This window comes from Oreochromis niloticus, linkage group LG7 (assembly GCF_001858045.2).
Source record: "Oreochromis niloticus isolate F11D_XX linkage group LG7, O_niloticus_UMD_NMBU, whole genome shotgun sequence".
Lineage (NCBI taxonomy): Eukaryota > Metazoa > Chordata > Actinopteri > Cichliformes > Cichlidae > Oreochromis > Oreochromis niloticus.
Window position 1 is genome coordinate 11875229 of NC_031972.2, and position 22813 is coordinate 11898041.

The 22813-nt window shown below is 37.5% G+C and overlaps 3 protein-coding genes across 6 annotated transcripts in view; 2 read left to right on the top strand and 1 right to left on the bottom strand.

Annotated features, from left to right (window-relative positions):
• Window positions 1-1465: 1465 nt before the first annotated feature.
• cops4 (COP9 constitutive photomorphogenic homolog subunit 4 (Arabidopsis)) lies at window positions 1466-8382 on the top strand. Its single transcript, XM_003455152.5, has 10 exons — window positions 1466-1642; window positions 3442-3521; window positions 3621-3772; window positions 3887-3990; window positions 4083-4236; window positions 4329-4479; window positions 4601-4771; window positions 5082-5197; window positions 5347-5431; window positions 7836-8382. The coding sequence occupies exons 1-10, from the start codon at window positions 1569-1571 to the stop codon at window positions 7967-7969; spliced, it is 1221 nt and encodes a 406-aa protein (XP_003455200.1). The 5' UTR covers window positions 1466-1568; the 3' UTR covers window positions 7970-8382.
• A 2758-nt stretch (window positions 8383-11140) lies between these two features.
• Window positions 11141-18990, bottom strand: LOC100700860 (placenta associated 8). Of its 3 annotated transcripts, none has more exons than XM_019362035.2 (4): window positions 18863-18990; window positions 13709-13814; window positions 13057-13181; window positions 11141-11612 (listed from the first exon to the last, which is right to left on the bottom strand). In XM_019362035.2, the coding sequence occupies exons 2-4, from the start codon at window positions 13791-13793 to the stop codon at window positions 11508-11510; spliced, it is 315 nt and encodes a 104-aa protein (XP_019217580.1). In that variant the 5' UTR covers window positions 13794-13814; window positions 18863-18990; the 3' UTR covers window positions 11141-11507. The 3 variants fall into 3 exon arrangements, with proteins under 3 accessions (XP_019217580.1, XP_005459738.1, XP_003455201.1); XM_005459681.3 differs by lacking the exon at window positions 18863-18990 and adding an exon at window positions 17023-17219; XM_003455153.4 differs by lacking the exon at window positions 18863-18990 and adding an exon at window positions 14966-15062.
• Window positions 18991-22318: 3328 nt separating this feature from the next.
• The window catches only part of adamts6 (ADAM metallopeptidase with thrombospondin type 1 motif, 6), a 73558-nt gene continuing 73063 nt past the window's right edge, over window positions 22319-22813 (top strand). For both annotated transcript variants that reach the window (XM_003455154.5, XM_019360686.2), the window contains exon 1: window positions 22319-22787. The gene's annotated coding sequence lies outside the window, so the exon portion shown is untranslated. The remainder of the gene's footprint in view (window positions 22788-22813) is intronic.

The window sequence follows — 22813 nt, forward strand, 5'->3', positions numbered from 1 at the left end:
GACTGAAGAAGTCACTTGGATGAGTGACGAAACGTTTCTCCCACAAAACACTACGTCCAGATGAACAGATTCAACTTTTGGAGATTCATCATAAGTGACATGAGGTCCAGTTGATAGTCAATGAGCTCTTATGGTGCTGACTTTTTCTTGTACAAAAGTCGATACATCAGGCATGTCTTTATGTATTTTGCGTAATACTTATATACTTTTTGACTGATGTTGATTATAGATATTTAGTTTTTAACTGATACCACTTGTATATAACTTGACCTCTGGTGTCATATGTATTTTATTACTATTACTATTATCCAACATTATTTAGTTAGGCTATATATTTTAGTTGTATTTTACTTAAACAAACAAACAAACAAACAAACAAACTTTTGACTGGTTTGACAAAAATGTCAGCTCAATTCAATTTTATTTACATAGCATTTAAAAAGTAATAAAAAGAAAACCCATACAGTCAAATGAATCCCCAAGAACAAACACTTGGAAACAGTGGAAAGGAAAAACTCTTTTTTACCAGGAAGAATGTGCCAGAGGGTACAGGGGCAGCCATCCACTGCAACTGGTTTGGAGTGTGGGGAAGAGAAGAGAGCAGAGAGAAAGACAAGGCAAAAGACACGCTGTGGAAGTCTACTAGAGATTAGCTGTAACTAATGATTATATGTAAAGTGCTGTATAAACACACAGAAAGTAAGAAGTAAGTGAAGAAGAAAAGTTATTCATAAAAGTAGAGAGGGTGTCTGTCTCCTGAATGCAATCTGGTAGCTGGTTTCTCAGAAGAGGGGCCTGAAAGCTGAAGGCTCTGCCTTCCATTTTACTTATAAATGCTCTAGGAAACACAAGTAAGCCAGTAACTCGAGTGTGAAATGCTTTGTTAGGGTGATATGGTATTATGAGATCTTTAAGATAAGACAGGGCCTGATTATTCAAGACCTTGTATGTGAGGTGTAGAATTTAAATGGGATTCTGGATTTAACAGGGAGCCAGTGAACGAGAAAAAGCCTTGCTAGTCCCCGTCAGTACTGTTACTGTAGCATTCTGGATCAATTGAAGGCTTTTCAGGGAGCTTTTAGAACAACCTGATAATAATGCTTTACAACAGCCCAGCCTAGAGGCATTAAATACAGAATGTAGTTGTTCAGCATGTCTGTGAGACAGGATATTTTATTGCGCAAACACAAGAAAGCCCCTCATATTTCAGATGATACTAGTGTTAAAAATAGATTGACCCTTTTTTAGGTTAAAACACAAAATTACCAGAAAAAATGTAACCAAATATAGCTATGATTATTTTCAGGAAAGGGATGGATAGTTTATAATACTCACCAAGTTTTGTTTAAAAACATATATTATCACTTAAAATTCAGACAATAAAAAAGTAATACAATAGATCAACATTTAAGCCTGGCCTAAAATAATTATAATCATTCTTTTCCCTCTTCCGCTCCCATGGCTGGCTGCGTCACTTCCTGGCTGAGCTCTGCGCTCTGACTGCAGACGGAAGGCTCTCCCCTGTCTTGGCAGAGGAAACCGGTGTTGACACTTCGACACAGGCTACAATGGCGACCGAAGTGAGGCAGGAGCTTACACAACTGATGAACTCAAGTGGATCTCATAAAGATCTTGCTGCCAAGTATGTAACGTTAGTTAGGGAGAACATCACTCGTTAAAAACTGCAACAGAAACTGCTAGCTAGCAGCTAGATACTGGTCTGCACAAAGCTAAGCTAACGTTAGCTGCATTAGCCATACATCCAGATAAACCAGATAGAAACGCAATCAGTCTGTCAATGTTTGCTTTTAGGTTTTATCCAAAGTGCAAGGAACATAAAAGGAGTGACTACCCACATTAATTGTTGGTAAAATAATTATGAGAACTGTATATTTTATCATCCAAGCTAACTAGCTAACTTGCTGCTCTTTAGCTGCACATTTGGTGCAGAGCACAAGGTAATAATAATAATAATAATGATAATACATTTTATTTGAAAGCGCCTTTCAAAACACTCAAGGTCACTGTACACAGTAGAGTAAAAAGCAACATAAAAGCAAGGAGTTTACACAATCATAAAAGCATAAGACATAAACAAATTTAAAATAGCTTAAATATAGCTTAAATACAGTTTGAACAAAGTGATACTTGACTAGAAAACTGCCAGGACACCCTTTGCGTACGTTCTTACCATCCTATAAACAACATCTTTATTAGGAACACCTATGCAATCCAAGTACAACTGTGCTGTAAAGTCTACTTTTGCAATTTCAGTTTTCGTCAGTATTGTCCAAAAGGTGATAAATCTATTTAAAAGGTATCTTTTAGGTCCTGTTGTATACGTGTTTGTATAAGAAGAAAGTGTTTACTGTATTTTTATCCACAGTATATGCTAATGGTTAATTAAAATGGAAATATTTAAATAGCTGTTTATTAAAGGGGGGTTTAATTCACTCAAGCTTAAATACACTTGTTTTTCACAGAAGTCACAATCAAATGCATCGACTTCTCTTAAGTAAGGGACCACAGACTCATTGCTGTAATTATATGTGAACTGGTGTTTATGTGCATAGTTCTGTTATGTTCAGAGCACTTTAGTGACATGTTGATTACAGATTTATTTATGAAATGATATTTACCGAATGGATTGGGTACTTTTCCTTCGATTTTGGTACTTTTTTTGGTACTCATTTCAAAATAATAAATTCAAAATTTCCTCTCACAAAATAAGTCCATACTTCTCAGTTTGTACATTTTGCTATTTATTTACAACATTTTAGTTGTGTCACAGTGTCATCATAGTGTCTGTGATGTTCTGTCATAGTGTTCGACAATATTAAATATTAATTGTAGACTATTATAGGGTTGTGACACAACGTCTGTTAGATGGTGCAGTTGACAAATGACGGTGCAGTTTTACAACCAAGCAGTCAGAGGGTTTTTTAAATTATTTTTTAAATTCATAATAATATATATGTTATATCATAAGGGAATACAGTATACATGGGATTATGCAGTTTCTCCCACAGATTTACAATCTGTTTCTGGTGAGGGAGGGTCTTAGATGTGCTTTAACAATATTGATGAATATGAATATTATTGGCTGCTTCATCAGTGAGTCTCTTATACTGCAAATGACTTTCAGTTACATCATCCTGGAGATTATTTGGGTGTCAGCAGGCCTTGTTCTGCTCTGTAGCCTTAGTGAGCTCATTGTAGCATCACATGTATAAAGATAAAGATTTGACAGATGCACTTGGGCAGCCATGCCCATACCTTGCCCAAGTAAAGTTAATCTGTGGGGAAAACACTGGGTTTCATCCAATAAGCTAAAATGTATTTGTGTTTCATATTTAAGTTTTAATCCTTCGATTTTCTATGTAAACATTTTAAACTTACCAGCAAAGTTGGAAGGTTTCTGACCGGTGAAATCTTTTGCAGATATCGACAAATTCTGGAAAAGGCCATTCAGTTTACAGATGCTGATCAACTGGAATCCTTGAAGGCCTTTGTAGAAGCAAGTATGGTGTGCCTGTATTCTTCTGTAATATCTGCTTATTCTTCGTCCTTGGTTCATTTTTCAGGAGTATGTCTTACTATTATATTTTACATTCTTGCAGTGGTCAATGAAAATGTCAGTCTCGTCATTTCAAGACAGCTGCTCACTGATTTCTGCACACATCTGCCCAACCTGCCTGACGCCACAGCAAAAGCAGTGTATCACTTCACCTTGGAAAAGATCCAGCCGAGGGTCATTTCCTTCGAGGAACAGGTAAGTTTGCTCCAGCTCTCTGACGCAGTGCAAACGGAGGTAACCATTCAGGTAGTTAAGCTTGAGTATTGTCACTGTAGTGCTTAACTGAGTAATGTTCCTCCATCTCCTCAGGTAGCCTCAATCAGACAGCACTTAGCGACCATTTATGAAAAGGAGGGAGACTGGAGAAATGCTGCCCAAGTTTTAGTTGGCATTCCCCTCGAAACAGGACAGAAGTAAGTAAACTATTGTCACACGCAAGTCTTGATGGTAATTGTTTCTTTAAATCCCTGTTTCTTTTGTTTGTTTTTTAAAATATCTCCTTCAGGCAATATAATGTTGACTATAAGTTGGATACATATCTGAAAATTGCCCGACTTTACTTAGAAGATGATGATCCGGTTCAGGCAGAGGCCTACATCAACAGAGCCTCATTGCTTCAGAATGAGTCCTCTAATGAACAGCTACAGATACACTATAAGGTACATGATCGCTTAGTGATTTCATAGTTACATAGTCTTATCTGTTGTTTTAGTGAAGCTGTGTGGATAAGTGCTTATGCTGCTCTCATTAGGTGTGCTATGCCAGAGTACTAGACTTCAGAAGGAAGTTTATTGAAGCTGCACAAAGATACAACGAGCTGTCTTATAAGTCAATTGTTCATGAAAGTGAACGCCTGGAGGCACTGAAGCATGCTCTGAACTGCACCATATTGGCCTCTGCAGGTATAAGCAGGTGTTACATTTTCAGAAATAATGTAATGAGAACTAATGGAAAACATATAAAGGCATACTACTGATTTGCGGTTTTCACACTCTTAACCAAAAATGGTGTAATTTGTTTTAGGGCAGCAACGTTCCCGTATGTTGGCTACTCTCTTTAAGGATGAGCGCTGTCAGCAGCTGGCTGCTTATGGTATCCTGGAGAAGATGTACCTGGACCGCATCATCAGAGGTAACCAACTGCAGGAGTTTGCTGCCATGCTGATGCCTCATCAGAAAGCCACCACAGCAGATGGTAAGCTGAGATACTGGGTTTTACACAGTGAGAGAAATCCTTATTTTCTCCACCCTCATTGAATCAGTTGGTGAACTAGCTTATATTCTTTCTGGTTTTGTGCTCCCTTCGTACTGTGAAACATTTTTCTAGACATACTCTTAACTGCAGCTATAATGTCAAAGCTATAGTTGACTTGGTCATTGCTCATGATAACTGAGGTCAGCACAGGGCTGTAACCATTTATGCTGGTGCTTGAGGGGCACTCTACACTTGAACGATAGGTGTTGCAACACAACACCTATCCTTTCTTAACTCTGATCTGTTTCAGGCTCCAGCATCCTTGACAGAGCTGTGATTGAACACAACCTCCTATCTGCCAGTAAACTCTACAACAACATCACTTTTGAAGAGCTAGGAGCATTGCTGGAAATCCCCCCTGCAAAGGTGAGATATGAATCGGATTAATGCTAAACTGGTATAAGAGCCACTTTAGTTTTATGCTTCATTGGGAAGTTATTGAACTACTGTTGATAATAAGTGCCTGTTTTCTATAGTGGTACACACAAACTCTAGTTTCTGCTTTGTGTCTGTAGGCTGAAAAGATTGCTTCTCAGATGATCACGGAGGGACGTATGAATGGTTTCATTGACCAGATTGATGGCATTGTACATTTTGAAAGTAAGTGATGAAATTGTTTATTTGTGTGTTTTACAAATTTTATATAGGTTTATATAGGTATAAGGATTTGACCATGAGATCTTTTGGAACCAAAACACTTGATAAAAGTAATTTAAAGTTGAAATGTATAATTATTTATATACTAACTCATTGTTTACTCATTGTAAATCAAAAATTACAGATTAACAGATTTTATAAACAGAAGATATGGATAAAATTGCTGTAAAATTATTCCAGAACTATTTGTGTCAGTGTTTTTTTTTTTTTTTTTTTTTTTTTTTTTTTTTACAATTGACAGCTAATCCTTAGCCACAGTAGAGCAGGCTTTCATGTAATACCAGTATCTACCTCAGGATGGTATGGTGAGTCAATGTACTGCCCAACATCAGAGGAAGAAGTGCAATCAGTTTTTTTTTTTTGTTTTTTTTTTGCTATGTTCCAACTGTCTAACATTGCTTATTGTGGAGAGCTGTGGCCGGAAAAGGTGTTGCTGTGGCAGGAGGGTGGTGCACTAAATTAATGTAGCACTAGCTACATTAATCCCTGTTACATTATTTTGCAGCATTTACAGAATAAGGACACTGGTTTAGGTAGCTGCCCCAAAGCTCTGTGCAGACACAATGGGTTAGAAAGAAAGAGATTCTAACTCTAGCCAGAATGAACTGAATCACTGTTATCTGTATTCACATAAAACAATAAATGACTTGGATTTAATAAATTGCGTACATAAGTGGACAGAAATTAGTGTAAGTTTTAAATAAAGGTAAGTTAAACACTTTTAAGTAATAATATTTTCCATTACTTAAAACAATTCTTTTTTTTGGCATTATGATAACAGTATTACAGTATAACTTAACTAGAGGTTAACAAGAGAATCTCAGACCACCCATTAATCCTTTCTTAACTGCTGATCCCTTTTAGAATCACATGGTTGAGTCCTATAACATGTGTCATGCGGTGAGAGGCATTGTGTACCCTGAAAAGATCACAAGTCGATCACAGACACCCATCTCTTCTCTAGCAGTGTTTCTGGTGAATTAATTACTAGAATTAATTACTACTTATTTAAACAGGAGGAATAAAACACAGACTAGTTGACTAGTCTAAATCTAAGAGCACACAGTGGGAGTGGTCAAAATTGAGCTGACTAACATTAAATACACAGACACATTTTAAGAACAAGGATAATGTGCAGAGGTGTAGCAACTATAGAGACATAAAGTTAAAGAGCCATATCATGAAGCTATGGGAAAGAGTTTTTGAAGCAAGGTTAAGGAGTGGGGTGACGATCAGTGAGCATCAGTATTGCTTCATGTTCAGAAATGGCATTATAGAAGCTTTGACAGTGTTGATTGAGAAGTATAGAGAACGAGTTGCACTGTATTTGTGTGGCTCTAGAAAAGTCTGTGACAGGATTCAAGGGAGGAACGGTGGTATAAGGAACTCAGGAGTGGCAGAGCAGTACATGAGGGTGTTGCTAGACATGTATGGGGACAGCAAGACAGTGGTGAGGTAGTAGGAGTGGGAGATAAAGATGGGTTCAGATAGTGAAGATGGATGAGTTTAAATACCTTGGGTCAATTATTCAGAGCAATGGACAGTGCCGAAGAGAGTGTAGGCTGATGGGTGTGAGGAATGATGTGTTGTATGTTGGAGCAGCAGTTTAGCGACAGCTGAGAGTAAGAGGATAAACTCATCAGGAAGGCCAGCTCTGTTCTAGGATGCACCCTGGATCCAGTGCAGGTGGTGGGAGACAGAAGGACTCTGGCCAAAATAACATCTCTGATGGTGTCTCCCACCCCATGCATTTAAGTGTTGCTGAACTGCAGAGCTCCTTCAGTGGCAGACTGCTGCATCCTAGATGCATGAAGGAGCGTTTCCGCAGGTCCTTCCTCCCTGCAGCTGTCAGACTGTACAATCAAAACTGCTCCCAACAAACATAGATGTTAACATCAACGCTGTGACCTAATCGACCGAACACTAATCGACCGAACAACTGTTATAACTTGCACATTATTTTTCTCATTTTATATATAAAAAAAACCTGTACTTTAATCTTAATAACTGTACAGTACTCTGTTTTTGTAACTATTGTCCATGATGTAAATATTTTTTTCTGTAAAAATTGTGCGTGTTTCTGTTCTTTGTCCTGTTCGGTTTGAATATGTGCTTTTATTCTGCTGCTGTTACAACCAAATTTCCCCTTGTTGGACAATTAAAGGATTATTCTATTCTATTCTATGCTATTCTATTCTCTGTAGGGGTTTGTGACAGTGGCACTAACAAAAAGATAGTTGGCCTGTGGCCAAAGGGGAACACACATTGTGGTTTTCACCATGGTTCACATGCAAACAGTCTTTGTTTTGAAATGCACCTTCTAATTTTTTTCTTGTGTCTCTGGCAGCCCGTGAACCCCTTCCTACCTGGGATAAACAGATCCAGTCTTTATGTTTCCAAGTCAACAACCTGCTAGAGAAGATCCGTCAGGCTGCTCCAGAGTGGGCCGCACAGGCTATGGAAACCCAGATGACCCAGTAGTGTTCCTAATAGGATCCGTCAGCCCACCCTGAAAGTTTTGTCTTGCTTCTCCCCAAAAAGACATTAAAAAAACACCTGCAGTTTAAGTAGTAAAGCACTGTGGAGATCCTTCTGGTACCAGCATGACTTGTTTGAGATGTGGCATCCATGTATTTATAGGGCTGTACTGTACATTCAGGTGTAACTTCATGTTGTTTACATGTTAAAAATTTGGATATTATATTCAGATTGTTGACATGTTATAGGGTCAAAAATAAGATGCGCACAACAAACACATTCTGGTTTTATCTTGATAATACAGCTATATCTGTCAAGTACTTCTTGATTTATCACTTGGCCCACACTGAATGAATTTCAGCAGAGTATTAAACTCGGAGCTGAGAGAAACTGCTCAGGATCATCGTTTGATTCAAGGTCACTGTCTGCCTTAGTGGATTTTTCTTTTTTATCATTGACAGTTTAAATATGAAGAACAAATTGATGAAATGCTCTTTGAGTTCACTTTTCAGCATCTGTAAAAATTTTCTACTTAGGATACATGTTCTGGAAGCATTTTAACAAAAGTTTAAGAGTAGATATCGTTGTACTGAATGATACAGACAGCTTATGAGACAAAAATATGTTTTATGGTGGTTCAATGGTATAGTGGTTACCACATTTGAAAGAGCCCTGGTCCAAGCAGCATGGGGCCACCGCCTCTGTTCAAAGATGGTCGTTCACCATGGACATAGATGGCTTCTTTCACTCCTCTTTCAAGCCATCTGTCCTCTCTTTCTAAATTGTGAACATTGGCATTCTGGAAAGAATGACAACGGTGGTGAACAGAGGCTATGGCTTACGACACCAACTGTCTGCCATCTGTAATCCAGTTTTGAGATCCATTAACGCCCACTCACATCTTGGGCCATTTGACAGTAAATTACACGATAGGGTGGGGCTAGGTTTCACAGTGGGTTCACCCGAAACCCTGGGTGATCGTGACCTACACCTGTTTTCAAACCTTGGCTCGTGTGATTAGGTAGGGATCAATAGGGGGTCTACGACCCTCTTGGGGTTTAAAATCTGGGACTCCCCACCAATTGCTCTTAGAACTGAAGAAGCTTCTCAGATGAGAAGTGAAACATCTTCAAGAAACCTAAAGAAGTCCAGACACTTTTCTTTCCAAGCTCCTTAGACTACAATGACCTGGAAGACTGAGAACCTTCAGACATATTTTCAAGATGCTGCTGCTGATGAGTCGACTTTGGGAAGTCGTATTTTTAAAGCGCAAGTCTTTGTTTTTAAATCTAGCCATTACAAACAAAGAGTCAGATGATACTGCACACCCACATAGTAGGCCTGTCCTAAAGCTTACTCTGCTTTATTGTTTTTTTTTTTTCCCTGACACGGTGCCGTTAAAAAATCTCACCTTGCAGATTACTGACATCATAGACAAAATGGGTCATTTTCTATGGTGATTTTCCCCCATAGAAAATTGCTAATTTCACATTTTATAAACTTGATAAAGCAGATCAGATATTGCAGACATTGTTGTGTTAGTATAATATTTTAATTTTCTGTTGAAACTCCTGTCCTACATCTGAGCCACATGAAACAAAATTTACAACAGGTTTGAAAATACTGTAAAGAAAGGTCTTATTTCATTATTCATTATGATTGGGGATATTCATTATGATTTCCTTTGGTATGGGATGATGTCAAAGAGTCTGATCTCAAACAGTCTTGATAAAACAATCCATCCAATTATTTTCTTCTGGTTATCTGGGGCTGGGCCACAGGCACAACAGCCTAAGCAGAGAAGCTCAGACCACCCTCACTCTAGCCATCTCCTCTAGCTTATCTGAGGGAACACCAAGGCGTTCCCATGCTAGCCGAGATATAATCTCTCCAGCGTGTCCTGGTGTGGCCTCAGATGAACTACAAAATGGCATATTATACCGTGTCATTATTGATTTAACAAAAATTAAGCTAAAATGCAGAAGCAGTGTGTGGTGAAAACCTTAGTGCACTCTCACTCTTTTCATAGGGTAAGTAGCAGCCAGGTTCTGCTTAACAAATGTATCTGATGAACTGATCATCAGTCAGTTTGACCACCTGTATAAAAGCAGAAGCTTGCTGGTTTGGTACGTTAAGGTGCGTATTCTTTTTGTGTATTCTATATCTCAGACTCTATAGGCACATTGAATGCTAAAGTTCATGACAGTACTATTAAACAAAAAGACTGAATACATATGACTTGTTTGGGAGTGTTACCAGGAGAAAGACTCTTCTATCTAAAAAGAACATGACTGCAAAATTACTCTCTGACTTCTTGAACAATGTTTTTTGGACAGAGGAGAAAAAAGTAGAAATGTTTGACCATAATGCATAGCACCATGTTTGGTAAAAACCAAACACAGCACAGTAGCACAAACACTTCAAACCAACTGTCAAGCACAGTGGTGGAGAGATGATGATTTGGGCTTGTTTTACAGCCAAAGGACCCAGGGACCTTGCAATCAGTATACCGATCATGAACTCTTAAATGCAAACATATTCTAAAATCAAATGTGAGGCCATCTGTCCAACAGCTAAAGCTTGGACGAAGGTAGGTCATGTAACACGTGACACTACAATGATTCCAAGCACAACAGTGAGTCTACAACACAGTGGCTAAAAAAAAGGTGTTGCAATGTGCCAGTGAAAGTTCACATCTCAAACTAATTAAAATAGCAGCCGTGGTAGAACCTTAAGAGAGCAACGCTCAATGAAGTGAAGCAACACTGTAAAGAATGATCTCAAATTCCTCCACAATTTGAGAGAGTGATAAAGTCATACAGAAAACAATTACTTCAAGTTACTGCTGCTAAAAGTGTTTCTGTTAACATACTTCTGTTTTACTATGACTGTATGTAAATATTTGAGTGAATATATGACTGAAATTACTTGAAACAGCAACATTTTGTTTGACATTTTCTAAATGATCAAGATCTGCTTTACCAGATACAGCTAGTATAACAAGTCTTAACTGTTTGATTCATGGTTCATGGTTATTCTGCTTTGTTGAACCTGTTGTCTGGAACAGGCTCCACTAACAGCAGACTTAATCAAATAGAAATAAAACTGGATATGAAGTGTACAAACACATTCATAACAATAGATGGAAAAAAGAATTTAAAAAAACAAAATAGCGCTGTTCAAAATGTAAACAATTTTATTAAAACAGTAAAGAACAGAAAATTCTGAAGGAACAGTAGTGATAAAAAAATGCTGTGCTGCAGCTGACTAATGGTTAACTGACTAGAAGAGGTTAATGCAATTTTCCCTGTGACTAGGGCAGCTGATACACAGGAGGGTAATTATTTTACAGCAAACAGCACTGAGGTGTGCACCATACTTTTCAAAGTATTCAACATTTTTATTGGAAAGGGATGGGTCAATCTTTCACCAGCACTTTATCTGGAGTACATAGAGATAACAGTGGCTTTTCCATCAGAACATCCATGCCATTAATGTTTTTTAAAATACATTTTAGAGCTTTTAGAAGACTGTTACTCTTTCAGAAAATGCCCTGCTCCTTGCGCCGGTTGATATCTCTCTTCAGCTGGCAGGTGGTGCAGAGGGGGCAGCACATGGTCACCATATAATCGTTACACATGGAGCCCTGGAAACACACACAGTTACTCTTAGAAGGTGCAGCCTCAACATCAGTGAAGGGATGGGAGTTAGGCTAATGACACGACCAGAATTTCTTTATATGAAAAACAAGGGCTGGATTACTGGTAAGTGTACACATGCTATCATGCTGTGTCTGAATCAAGGAGAAAGTTGAATAAGTATACAGGCAATGGAAAATTTCTCTATGCAGTAAATTATATGACTTTGCTGCTTCTGAGCCTAAATCAGAAGCGTCAAACTCAGGACCCAGGGGCCAAAATCGAACCAGCAAAGACTCCAATCTGGCATAAATTTTGGACTTTTAACTATTTTTTCACAAGTTTTACAGCTTTTCCTGCTAATAAAGACCTCCCACATGGCCATTATACAACACCAAAGGGTCAGGGTTAACCCTAACCACCCTGTTTTTACTGCTATGCACTGCTAGAAATTTCTCTGTTTTTTCCACAGTATTTCTTTTAAATAGGACATTTTCTATTACAGAGCAGTCTTACGGTAAGTTAAAAGTGAGCTGTCTGTGGCCCACAATGTACAGTGAGTTTGACATCCATGACCTAAATGAATCTGGGTTGCAATATTATGGCTTGAGCAGGGTTAGAAAAACCCCCACATTGGACAGAACCACATTATTGTTTTTAACCTTTGTTTCTCTTAATCTTCTAATATATTTTGATTAATCTTGGGTGACATGTTAAAAGTACTTATACTTTTTACATGATCATTTTCAGACATTTAGCAATTTGACTCCGACAGCTAGAGTTGCTGAGTACATTGTTGCACAACAATCAGCATCCCTGTAAATGTGTTAGTCTAATGATCTTCTGACAGGAGATGTCCAACACAAGAGGAAAGTAAAACATGTGGCAACTGAGAAGCACTGATATAATTTCTAAACTTGGAGATGTGAGCCAGGTTCTTTTGTTCAAAATCATTGCCTGACCTCACAATTGCTCATCTGCATGAGTGGGCAAAAATTCAGAAAAACACCAAAAGCTTATAGTAAGCCTTACGAAAGAGCGGAAGCTGTTCTTCCTGCAGAGGGTGGAGCAATGCCATATCATTGCCTATAGATATAGAACAGGAAGTCATTAATGTTCCTGTAGGTGTAATGTGTAGGTGTCCCAGTACTTTTATCCTTCAACAACGGCAACTAAAACAAAGGTTTTTCTCTTTGTAAATCAATTTTCTAAAATCCATGTTTGGTTTTTTTCTGGCATTTTCTGTTTTTCTCTTTTTATAATTTAGGAGGAACATGATGGTAACAACTTAATTATTAGTTACACACAGCACGAAATAGGCTGTTTTCACTCACAGTGAAACAGGTAATTAATTTACCACCTCTTTGGTTCTAAAAAGGCCTCAAATAGACTTAAATTGGTGCATCCTGCAGAAAGCTTGGCTACTGTTCCTGTTGTCCACTGAAAACCTACCTTGATGTTATATTTGGTCCTGTAGACGCTACGGATGGGCATGCCCAGACCACACAGGCAACACTCGCCCATGTCACTGGCAATGGAACAGCCGAGGCAGCAGAAGCAAAAATAGCCAAAGCAGCCTAAGGCAGGGAGAAAGTGTGTTAAAGGAAGCACTTACAACTTAAATCCATTATTATTATTATTATTATAACTGCAGCTGCTCTTCATACATTCCATTAAAATATCCATTCCCAGTTAATTTTTAATATAACTGATAAGGGAAAAAAAAATCCACAGTCCTTATTTTACACGAGAAAATGCATTCAAGTTTAACCAAGTTTCAGTGGTTTGGTATCCATTTCTTGTCAGTTCCTTGACAGCCCTGAAACCTAATTATACATTCAGATAGACATTTGAACATAATATATTTACTTAAAATAAGGACTGAGGGTTTGTTTCCACCACATGAACATATAGATAGATAGATAGATGGAGCATTACAAAGGCCAGTATGAACAGAAGTATGTGTTAAAGCAGTTAAAATCTGTTTTAACTGTTCTTTTCTTAGGTTTGAAAAAAAAAGTGCATCCAATTATATCTTGCTGCAAATGCTGTCTCAACTTTGTGCATATTTTGAGCTACAGAAACAGTAAAGAGGGTTACTTACAAATTCCAATGTCATCACAGCAATCTAACATGCCTGTCTGGAATTCAGAAGGTTCATATTTGCCTGGTTGGTTGACCACAGCCATGATCACTTTAAAATCTTCTCTCTGTGGGATGAAAAAGGGTTATAGTTATTGTTTGATTACCGCATGTGAGAAAGAGGAACACTATACAGTAGTGTTCCTACTGGTTCCTAGGTTCCTGTTTCTCTTTTTTCTTTATTATCCTAGGTACTTCCGTACATTTCTTGGCCTTGCTACTTTCACATACACATACTTCAAACAACATTCAAACTCTAAAATGCTCTCAAGTTATTGGGCTATTACTATAATTTAGCTTTTTCATCTTGACCATTTTCATAAAATCCCTGTTTAACTTTTTGTGATGTTTTTTTTTTTTTTAGAAACTACACGTGTTGCTATGGGTGCTATGCAATTAAGCTAGAGTGTACCACTCTAGCTTTTTGAATCTGTTCCTCATGTCTGAACAGATTCTTCTAAATGGCTCGATTTTCAGTCTTCCCACACAAATTATATATCAAAACGATGGTTTTTATATTTGTATTCAGAAAATGTGACAGAAGCCTACGGTGCAAGGATGTAATTGATAGCCCACATAGCTTCCGAGTTACAAAATGTTTGAGAGCAAGTCAAGGTAGTTTTCCTTTCTCATCTATTTAGTTGCCGTACTTTACAAGTCATATATCTTTAATAATTCATTTTTTAATTATACATTGTCAACACTCAAAGAACCCTCGTCTGTTCTGATCAAAAGCCTGAGAAAGCATACGCAAGCTGCCTCTGATTGGTAGATTAAAACTGAGCAGATTTAGACCAATGACTGTATAGAAGGCAGACACTGATTTAGACTGCGTGACTGTGTGTGTCCATGCAGTTTTTTAATTAGGTATGCAGTTTTACCTTAGTTTTGTGCTACTTTAGTTTATCTGCAGGCTGTTCTTTCTTGCTTTTCTAAATTTTCTGCCAATTTTTCACAGTTGGACAACAAGTAGTTTTGAGATAACTTCAGCTTGTTCAGCTGTTTTCAGCTGACAGTTTTGCTTTTCCAATACTTTTGCTAAATTAGTATGTTTCTGCTAAGTTATTACATTTCAGCAAATTTTCTAATATTGACTTTAGCTTCTTCAGCTGAATATTTTAGCTACACAGCATTCACACTGCATTTTCGCAAGAAATGCAAATTTTTCTAGTTACTTTTTTCATTCCTCGTGAATTTGTTGTAAGGAGATTAATCTTACCAGTTGGTTGGACAGTTGAAGGATTCTGACCAAGAAGGATTGTCCAGACCAGGAAGCAGCTTGAGTTTTTATAACATATAAGAGCAGGTGACTCAATCACCTTTGCTGCTCTGACGAGATAACAACAGCCACAAGACAGCCCTACATCTTTATGTCAGGTTATGGTCATAAAACTTAACTGCACTGCGTAGTTAAGTCAACTTCTCATCACTGATTTTTATAAATTAATGGACAAGTCCTACATGGATCATACAAGAAATTTAAAATGTAATTTTTTTCTTTCTTTTTTTTAATTTCAGGATGAACATTTAAAAAATTTCATTTCATAAAAATCATTCAGAAAAATATATTTACAGGCTCTGTAACTGTATTACTATTATCTTTTGAATAATTTGTGAATCAAAATAAGTTTAACCCAGTAAGGGCTTCATTGTTTTTATAACCTTTTCTCCAGTAGCCTTTTAACAGTAGCTGTATCGTTGGCCGGATAACAGTAATAAACATGCAGATATTTAATGCACGGAATAAAAACTTTATCTCACCTGACCTCTATTTCTGTGTTAACAATACATCATATGAATGTTGTTAAGCTCACCAACTAAAGAGTAAACAACACATAGTAGTGTATATTAGTTGTACTTTGCTTTGGTACACCTCTGCAGAATTATATTTGTACTCTTCCTGAGTATTCAAACCATATGCTACTTTATACTTTAATTATTCTTTTGTTTAGCAGCCTTTTTTTTTTTTTTTTTTAATTTTTAGATTTCAAAAGCCAATAATGAAAACGTCATGAAAACGTAAAAAAATGTTGGCTCCCACCTAAGAGGGTTTTGGTTTTCAGTCAAAAGACTGTGATAAAAACATATTTTTATTTTTATTTTTAAATGTGTGCATTTTATTTCTCAAGTATCCAGAGGGAAACAGGAAAATCCCCAGAGCTAATCTTAGATTAGGCTACACAGTTGCCACTTATTTATTTTGAAATTAGAAAGTCTGTGTAAAGGATTTGGAGGAATGTTGTTGTATTTTCATTTACAGTAATTATACTGTATATGCATTCAGTAATATTACTGTTTAGTCTGTTTATTGTCCTTGTTACCGCTGTTAATGGGGAAAAAATCTAACGAAACAAAACAGAACTCTTTTATGCACTATTTTTAATACTCATACTAGCTGAACAAACAGGGAGATGTATGCAATGTGCTGACATCTCCCAACCTCACAAAGCACTGCATACACATAAGCAGATGTTTGATTAATCAAAAAAAAAAAAAATCCTGTGTATGCTTCCAACACACATCACTGCAGACACATGCATATCCAGTGGCGTCAGTGTCAGAAAAGTTTCAGTCCAACCAAGAATTAGGTAGTTTCATATGCATCTATGAACCTAAATGTTTTTGGTTGTCTTTTAAATTAATGTTCATATATTCACTAGGTAAATTTTATGCCCACTGCAAAACAGAAACGGTGTCAGCAGACACCTCTAAGAGGTTCACTTCTCCCTAGTGAGTCATTTTAGGAGGCAGAAGAATATCTTATACTTTTAACTGTTTAATTTGGCTAACTTGGTTGAGGTTAGCTTACTGTTTGTACAGTTGCAAACAGATTCACCAACTCAAAAAAGAGCCAAATTCAGACCAAAATTTTGAAACTTAAAAGAGAGACAGAATTTTTAAAAAAAGCTTTTAAAAATAAAAGTAATGAAATACTATTAAAGAAGATTTTTTGCACCCACACCCATGCAAATGCTAGTTTCCTCTTTAAATTCGCCAAGATCTCTTGGGGTGCTTATGAAATTTCTGTAGTTTCATTTTATATTTTATTGATATTTAACAAAAAACCCCAAACATTTAAACTGTTTAACATAAACAATATTAAGAAAAGAATATTGCTAAAAGTATTCGAGTATTAGCTAACCATTATTAGCTAACATCCTTCTGTTGATAATAGCACCGATAGGCAATACTGTTGATAATAACTAATGTATAACAAAATACAACGTTTTTGCAAGCAAATCAACTTATACAGAAGTGAAAATGATTTATACAAGCCTTTTGTTGAGCTAAAGTAAGCTCTTTTCTGGAAAAATGATCTTCTAACCCTTGCTGCTTCCAGCAAATGTTTGAAAAAAAAATGACAATAAGAAGTTCAAACAGCTCTCTTCCCATTCGTCAGTTTTTTGAGTAATTTTATTTTTATTTTTTTCTGTTTGGGATCAGAGGCGCTGCATGGAATGGTTTACTCACGGTCTCTGGTTGGGATAAATACTCTAAATGACCTTTTACCTTTTATTTTTCTATCCTTAAGGAATTTGCTTTTCTGTTTCTCTTTGAACAAACCTTAATAATGGTGTACTCGCATTTGAACTGTGTCAATAGGCTTTGGATACAACTTTTTTGTGGATAGAGTTAAAATTTTGTCAAAGAAATAAATGTTGAAAATGTTCACGTTTCACTCTTACTACATTCAAAAATAAGTAATTATTTGGAGTTGTGAATAAAAATATAGGGTGGAGAAAATGTTTTTGGATGTGGTCTCTCAGGTGTTTAGCCATATTTTAATTTCCATCCATTTCCGGTAATGCTTTTCAAGTTCGAGGTAATGAGGGATTGGTGGTGTGACTAAAGCATATCTCATTTGTCATGGGGGGAAAGGTAGGGTGCAACCCGGGCAGGGTACCCAGATAGCAAGACGACACTGAATCTATCAGTTCCTGCCCACCATAGTTTATGGTGGGCAGGAACTGATTATTCATGCAGAAAAAGAATGTTTTTCATTACTTAACAACACTGAACAAAGGTCAGTAGTGGTCACGACATTTTTATTGGGCACTAGGTAACATTCCTGAAACACCTAAATAACTAGAAAAAGGGCTGAAGTCAATTAACTTTTGAAGCTAATTATTCTGCTAGGACAAGAACAGTTATAAGTAAAGATACAAGATACATTTTTTTTATTACTATGAAGATAAAAAGGTTTTGCCAGACTCCAAGTGAACAAAAAGCCAGCACTTGAGCATGTCTGATAAGATCCAGTGACACGAAGACATGTACATGGGTTAAAAAGTTGCCTTATGAATAAACACATAAAATAGAAAGTGTTTACCTCACCTTTCAGTAAAAAAGAGTTGCCTAACCTCAACACACTGCTGAAAATGATGAGTTTTATAATAAGTGTAATAAATCTTTGGACAGAGCGACAAATAGTATTCAGTAGCTTGAGTGCCACAGGTAGTATATGTATATATAAAACAAAGTAGGCCTTGAACTGTTGAACTATATCAAGCTGGTGGCAGATGCTAATTTTTTTTTATAATGCATTAAATATGTTAAAAATTAACTCACTTGGTTTAGTTGTATGAGCTTTAGTGTGCCACAAAAACACTGGTCTCAAATGAGAATAGAGGCCTTGCAACAGATTTAGCTACTAACTCATTTTCACTTGCAGTCCCTGGGCAGGTATGCACACAGTATTAAATAATGTGTAAACTGGAAATAAACTGCAAGATACAGATGAAGTAGCAGAATCAAATATATATGCAAAGCCAATAAAAAGCCCTTCAGCCCTACCCACAAAATACATTGCAAACCCTTTCTGAGTATATGCTTTTCCCATTCAATAACCAGTCATTTCAAATGTGTAACCACACAAATATGACTAATAAAGCATAAAAAATATGCTGGATTAGGTTAAGTTGATGTGATTGTTTCCTGTTTTTTTGCTCCCCATGATGAGAAAGGACAATTCAAAGCAAGTGTCAGAATCAGAAAGTGTCATGATCCTGGGCCATGTTGGCCCAGCATTCTTAGTAGTTGTGTATTTTTGTATTTTGCTCTTTATTTATGCATTGGTTCCTAGGTTGTTCAGTTAAGATGTTCCTTATTTGGTTACCTTCTGTGTGCCCTTCCGTATCTGTGAACCCTCGTTTCCCCTCCTTGTGTTTTAGTTCATGCTTTCCCCAGCCCGCTGTGTCGTGCATTTGCTCCTCCTGTCTGAAGCTCTGTACTTCCTGTTTTACTTTGTCAGTCTCCCGTCAGTGTTGCGTTCACTCCTGCCGTGTCTTGTTATGATTATCAGTGTCACCTGTGTTCCCCGTGTGCTCCCACTTCCCTCGTTAACCCTCTGTGTATTTATGTCTGTGTCTCCCTCAGTTCTGTGTCGTGTTCTCCCTCATGCTGTGTGTGATTCTCCCCGTGTCTCCTGGTATGCATTATGATTAGTTTTCCCAGTTTAGTTTTGTATTGTTTGATCTGTTTCCAGCAATAAAGCTGTGCTTTTGAGTTCAAGTTCAGTCCCCGTGAGTTTGCATTTGGGTCCAATCCCTGCCTGCCACACAGCGAAACATGACAGAAAGAAAGTGATTTAAGGGTGACTTTGCATGTGGCATGTAATTCAAGACAGACTGGCTGGTCTAGCTCAGAAACTGCTGATCTAGTAAGGTTTTCTTCATAGCTATATCTAGGGTTTACGGAGCATGTTACGGAAATGTGCAAATATCCAGTGAGCTGCAGTTCTGTGAGTGAAAATGCCGTTCTGATATCAGCAATTAGAGGAGTGGCCAGACTACTTCAACCTGATAGGAAGGCGACAGTAATTCAAATAACCATTTGTTACAACCAAGGTATGCAGAAGGGCATCTCTGAACACACAACATGTTGGGCTACTGCAGCAGATGACCACACCAGGTCCTGTCAGCTAAGATAAGGCTGAGGCTGCAATTTGCATGGTCTGAGACAATGCAAGATTAGAAAAAGATTGCCTGGTATGATGAGTCTTTATTTGTACATTAGGATGGTTGGGCCAGAATTTGGTGTAAACAATGTAAAAACATGGATCCATCCAAACTTGTACTAGATCATACTTGTGGTGATGTGAAGTTGTGAGGGAAATTTTCTTAGTAGACTTGTTGATACCAAGGATGGTTTTAACCCCACAGCCTACCTGAATAGTGTTGCTGACCACGCCCATCCTTTTATGACCACAGTATACCCATCTTTCAACAGTTACTTTCCAACACTGTAATGCCATGTGTATGCCATGTCACAAAGCTCAGTTCATCTCAAAATGGTTTCTTGACCGTGACAATGACTGTGGTTGAATGTCCTCCACAGTCATCAGACCTCAGTCCAATGAAGCACCTTTTGGATGTGGTGAAGCCAAAGATTTGAATCATGGATGGACAAATCTACAGCAACTGTGTGATGATATTATGTCAGTGTGGCGCAAAATGTCTGAGGAATGTTTCCATTGCTCACAAGCTTGTTGAATCTGCCTTGAAGAATTAAGGCAATTCTGAATATTAAAAAAGGATCCAATTGAAGTGTACCTAACTAAGTATCCAGTGCATCTAAGTGGCAGCAGGCAATACAATAAAGTGTAGTAGAAAACGGAAACTTACTGTCAAAGTGAACTGATTTTATAATTTCCATCTTCTCTCTTGAAAAATATAGGCGCAAGCTTTAAAACTTCAGGGAGAAAAATCCCTGTGAAGACTGCCAAGTCAAAGAAAATTATAACATTTTAAGTGGACTGATATATTTTTTAACCAGATTCCTAAAATAAAAAGAAAAACACACACACACAAAAAAAACAGCCGACTCTATAACAAGTGTAGTGTAAGTGTGGACATAGGAAATAAAACAACAATGGCAGGGCCATGTCTCACTGCATTCTATGCAAATGTGTAATACTTTAATAAATACATATATTGAAAACGGTGATGGTACACTCCACAAATACTTTTGGTCAACTGGCAACAAATCTATAGCATAATCAGGGGGTTCAGACTGTCAAACAGTGTGTGCATAAATAGTTAAATAGTTTAGCAAAAAATACATTATTTGCGATTAAATTCCACGACGTAATCTACCTGAAGTAAGGCACTGACAGGTCCACGCAGGCATGAATGTCTTTCAGTTTACACTTTCCAACCTGCCTTGGTCTTTTCAACACACGATGGCGCTACTCCCCAAAAAACAGAATAACACCGACTCCATCTGCGAATGAGGGCAAGTAATGACGACCTGACTGTAATGATACATGCTCGTACATAATGAGCAGCTGTAACTGAAACTCTGGAAGAGGCATGATTTTCAATTTCCGACAGGCTAAAGATAGACGTGGTCGTAATTACAACAAAGCTCACAGGATACTATTAACCTGCACAGAAGACCCTAAAAAAATACCAAACAGACCACATCCTCTGATTCAGACATTAAATTCTATGATGTCTTACAAACTGGTGAGTGTAATCTGAGGAGGAATACACAGGAAACTACAGGGTTAACACAGGCAAAGCCAGAGAATCGTGTTTATTTGATTAATTTTTTGTTCAAAGTTAATGCCAAATGAATGTCAGAATACCCTTTTGCCAAAGTATCACTTGACAATGTCAGTACATTTAGTAAAGTGTCGTTTTAAGGCACTACTATGTCAGTACTTCCAGTTTTTTAAACAAAGATTTTAACCCCCTGGTCAAGTCAGTCAGACTGGGATCTGCTAATTTAAATTTGAATAAAATGTCATATTTATATAAACACATAATTTATGTTTTCATGTGACACTATCAAACAAAACAACAACAACACGTACTTCAAGTTTTAAGTACTTTCCACATCTCTGGTTTTGAAAACTTTTGAAATTTCAGTTACTAACTTGTGTGTGTATTCATTGTTTTTGAATTATGAGCTATCAATGAATTGAATTGTTGAATTGTTTTTACTTAAAGAAAGTAAGTGAATACTTTGGCCTCTTGCCCCAAAGAGCCCCACTGGTCCTCTAAAAATATGCTGTCTGTAATTTATCATATTATCATGAGTGTTTGATGTAATATCATAATCGGACAGGGGTGTCAAACTAAATCTACTGGAGTAAAAAGTATTTCAAAGAGGTTTTGGTTTACAATAACATGGAAATATATATGCATGTACTTGGTTTTTCTACGACAATTGCAGGGTTGACTCTTCCTGTGTGAAAGTTTGATTCATAATTCTGTATCCTCTTACCTGAAGTTCATAATGAAAACATTAAGTATTCAGTTAATAATGAACAGAATACTTTAAAATGGGTTGTCCTCCACACGTTTGATCTTTAAGGATAATTTTGTGTGCTTTGTGTGACAGCTAGCTATAGCTGTGAAGTAATGTAGTGGAACACAGCTGGTTAATAAAACAGGTGACTTTAAGTTGTGGAAATTGAAGGCGGCTCTTTAAGTTCGCTGTTTCAGTGATAGACATGCGCACACTGATGGGATGGAAGAGAGGCACATCTGCACTGACGTCACCCCCCCCCCCCCCCTTCAAAAAAAAAAAAGAAAAAAAAAAGCCTGCTAATTTCAAGCTGTCCGGAGCTGGGACATACCCGGTTTCTCTGCAGTGTAGTAGTGAGGAGGAGCAGCTCCAGAATTGTAAGCCAACTTTTTCTGGTGTTTGCATGGATGCACAGTTTCTCTAAACTTTTTTTTAAAAACATATTTAAGGTTTTAAGAGCGACCACCATGAACACAAACTTTAGATTATAAGGATAGACTGAACATATAAAACCTTCTGCGGAAGGAAATCCAAAACTTGGAAAAGCTGCTTTTTTGTGTGTGAGAGACAGAGTCTGGGGCTGGGATACCACCGCTGCTACTGCTGCTCGGGTGTCTGGGCTGAAGGGGAGAATCTCAGTGAGGCTTCACAGGATGGCAGAGTTCAAAAGGAGATGAAAAGAGGAGAGCAAAGGAGGTCTGTGTGCGGAACTTGAGAGCTGCAGAAGTGATTTGGTCCTGGGCTCTGTCTGCACTCTCGGACTGGAGCTGACAATGAAGATGAACATGGTAAATGGGCTCAAATCTCCTCTGTC

Bases quoted from the DNA above. Each gene is read 5' to 3' on its own strand.
- cops4 (XM_003455152.5), top strand. From the start codon at position 1,569: ATGGCGACCGAAGTGAGGCAGGAGCTTACACAACTGATGAACTCAAGT. The intron at 3,991-4,082 runs GTAAGTAAACTA...TATCTCCTTCAG, and splicing joins CCCCTCGAAACAGGACAGAA to GCAATATAATGTTGACTATA. The intron at 5,198-5,346 runs GTGAGATATGAA...TTGTGTCTGTAG, and splicing joins TGGAAATCCCCCCTGCAAAG to GCTGAAAAGATTGCTTCTCA.
- LOC100700860 (XM_005459681.3), bottom strand. From the start codon at position 17,139: ATGGGAAGAGAGCTGTTTGAACTTCTTATTGTCATTTTTTTTTCAAAC. The intron at 13,182-13,708 runs GTAAGTAACCCT...TCCCTGCCTTAG, and splicing joins CTGTGATGACATTGGAATTT to GCTGCTTTGGCTATTTTTGC. The intron at 11,613-13,056 runs GTAGGTTTTCAG...GTGTGTTTCCAG, and splicing joins GGACCAAATATAACATCAAG to GGCTCCATGTGTAACGATTA.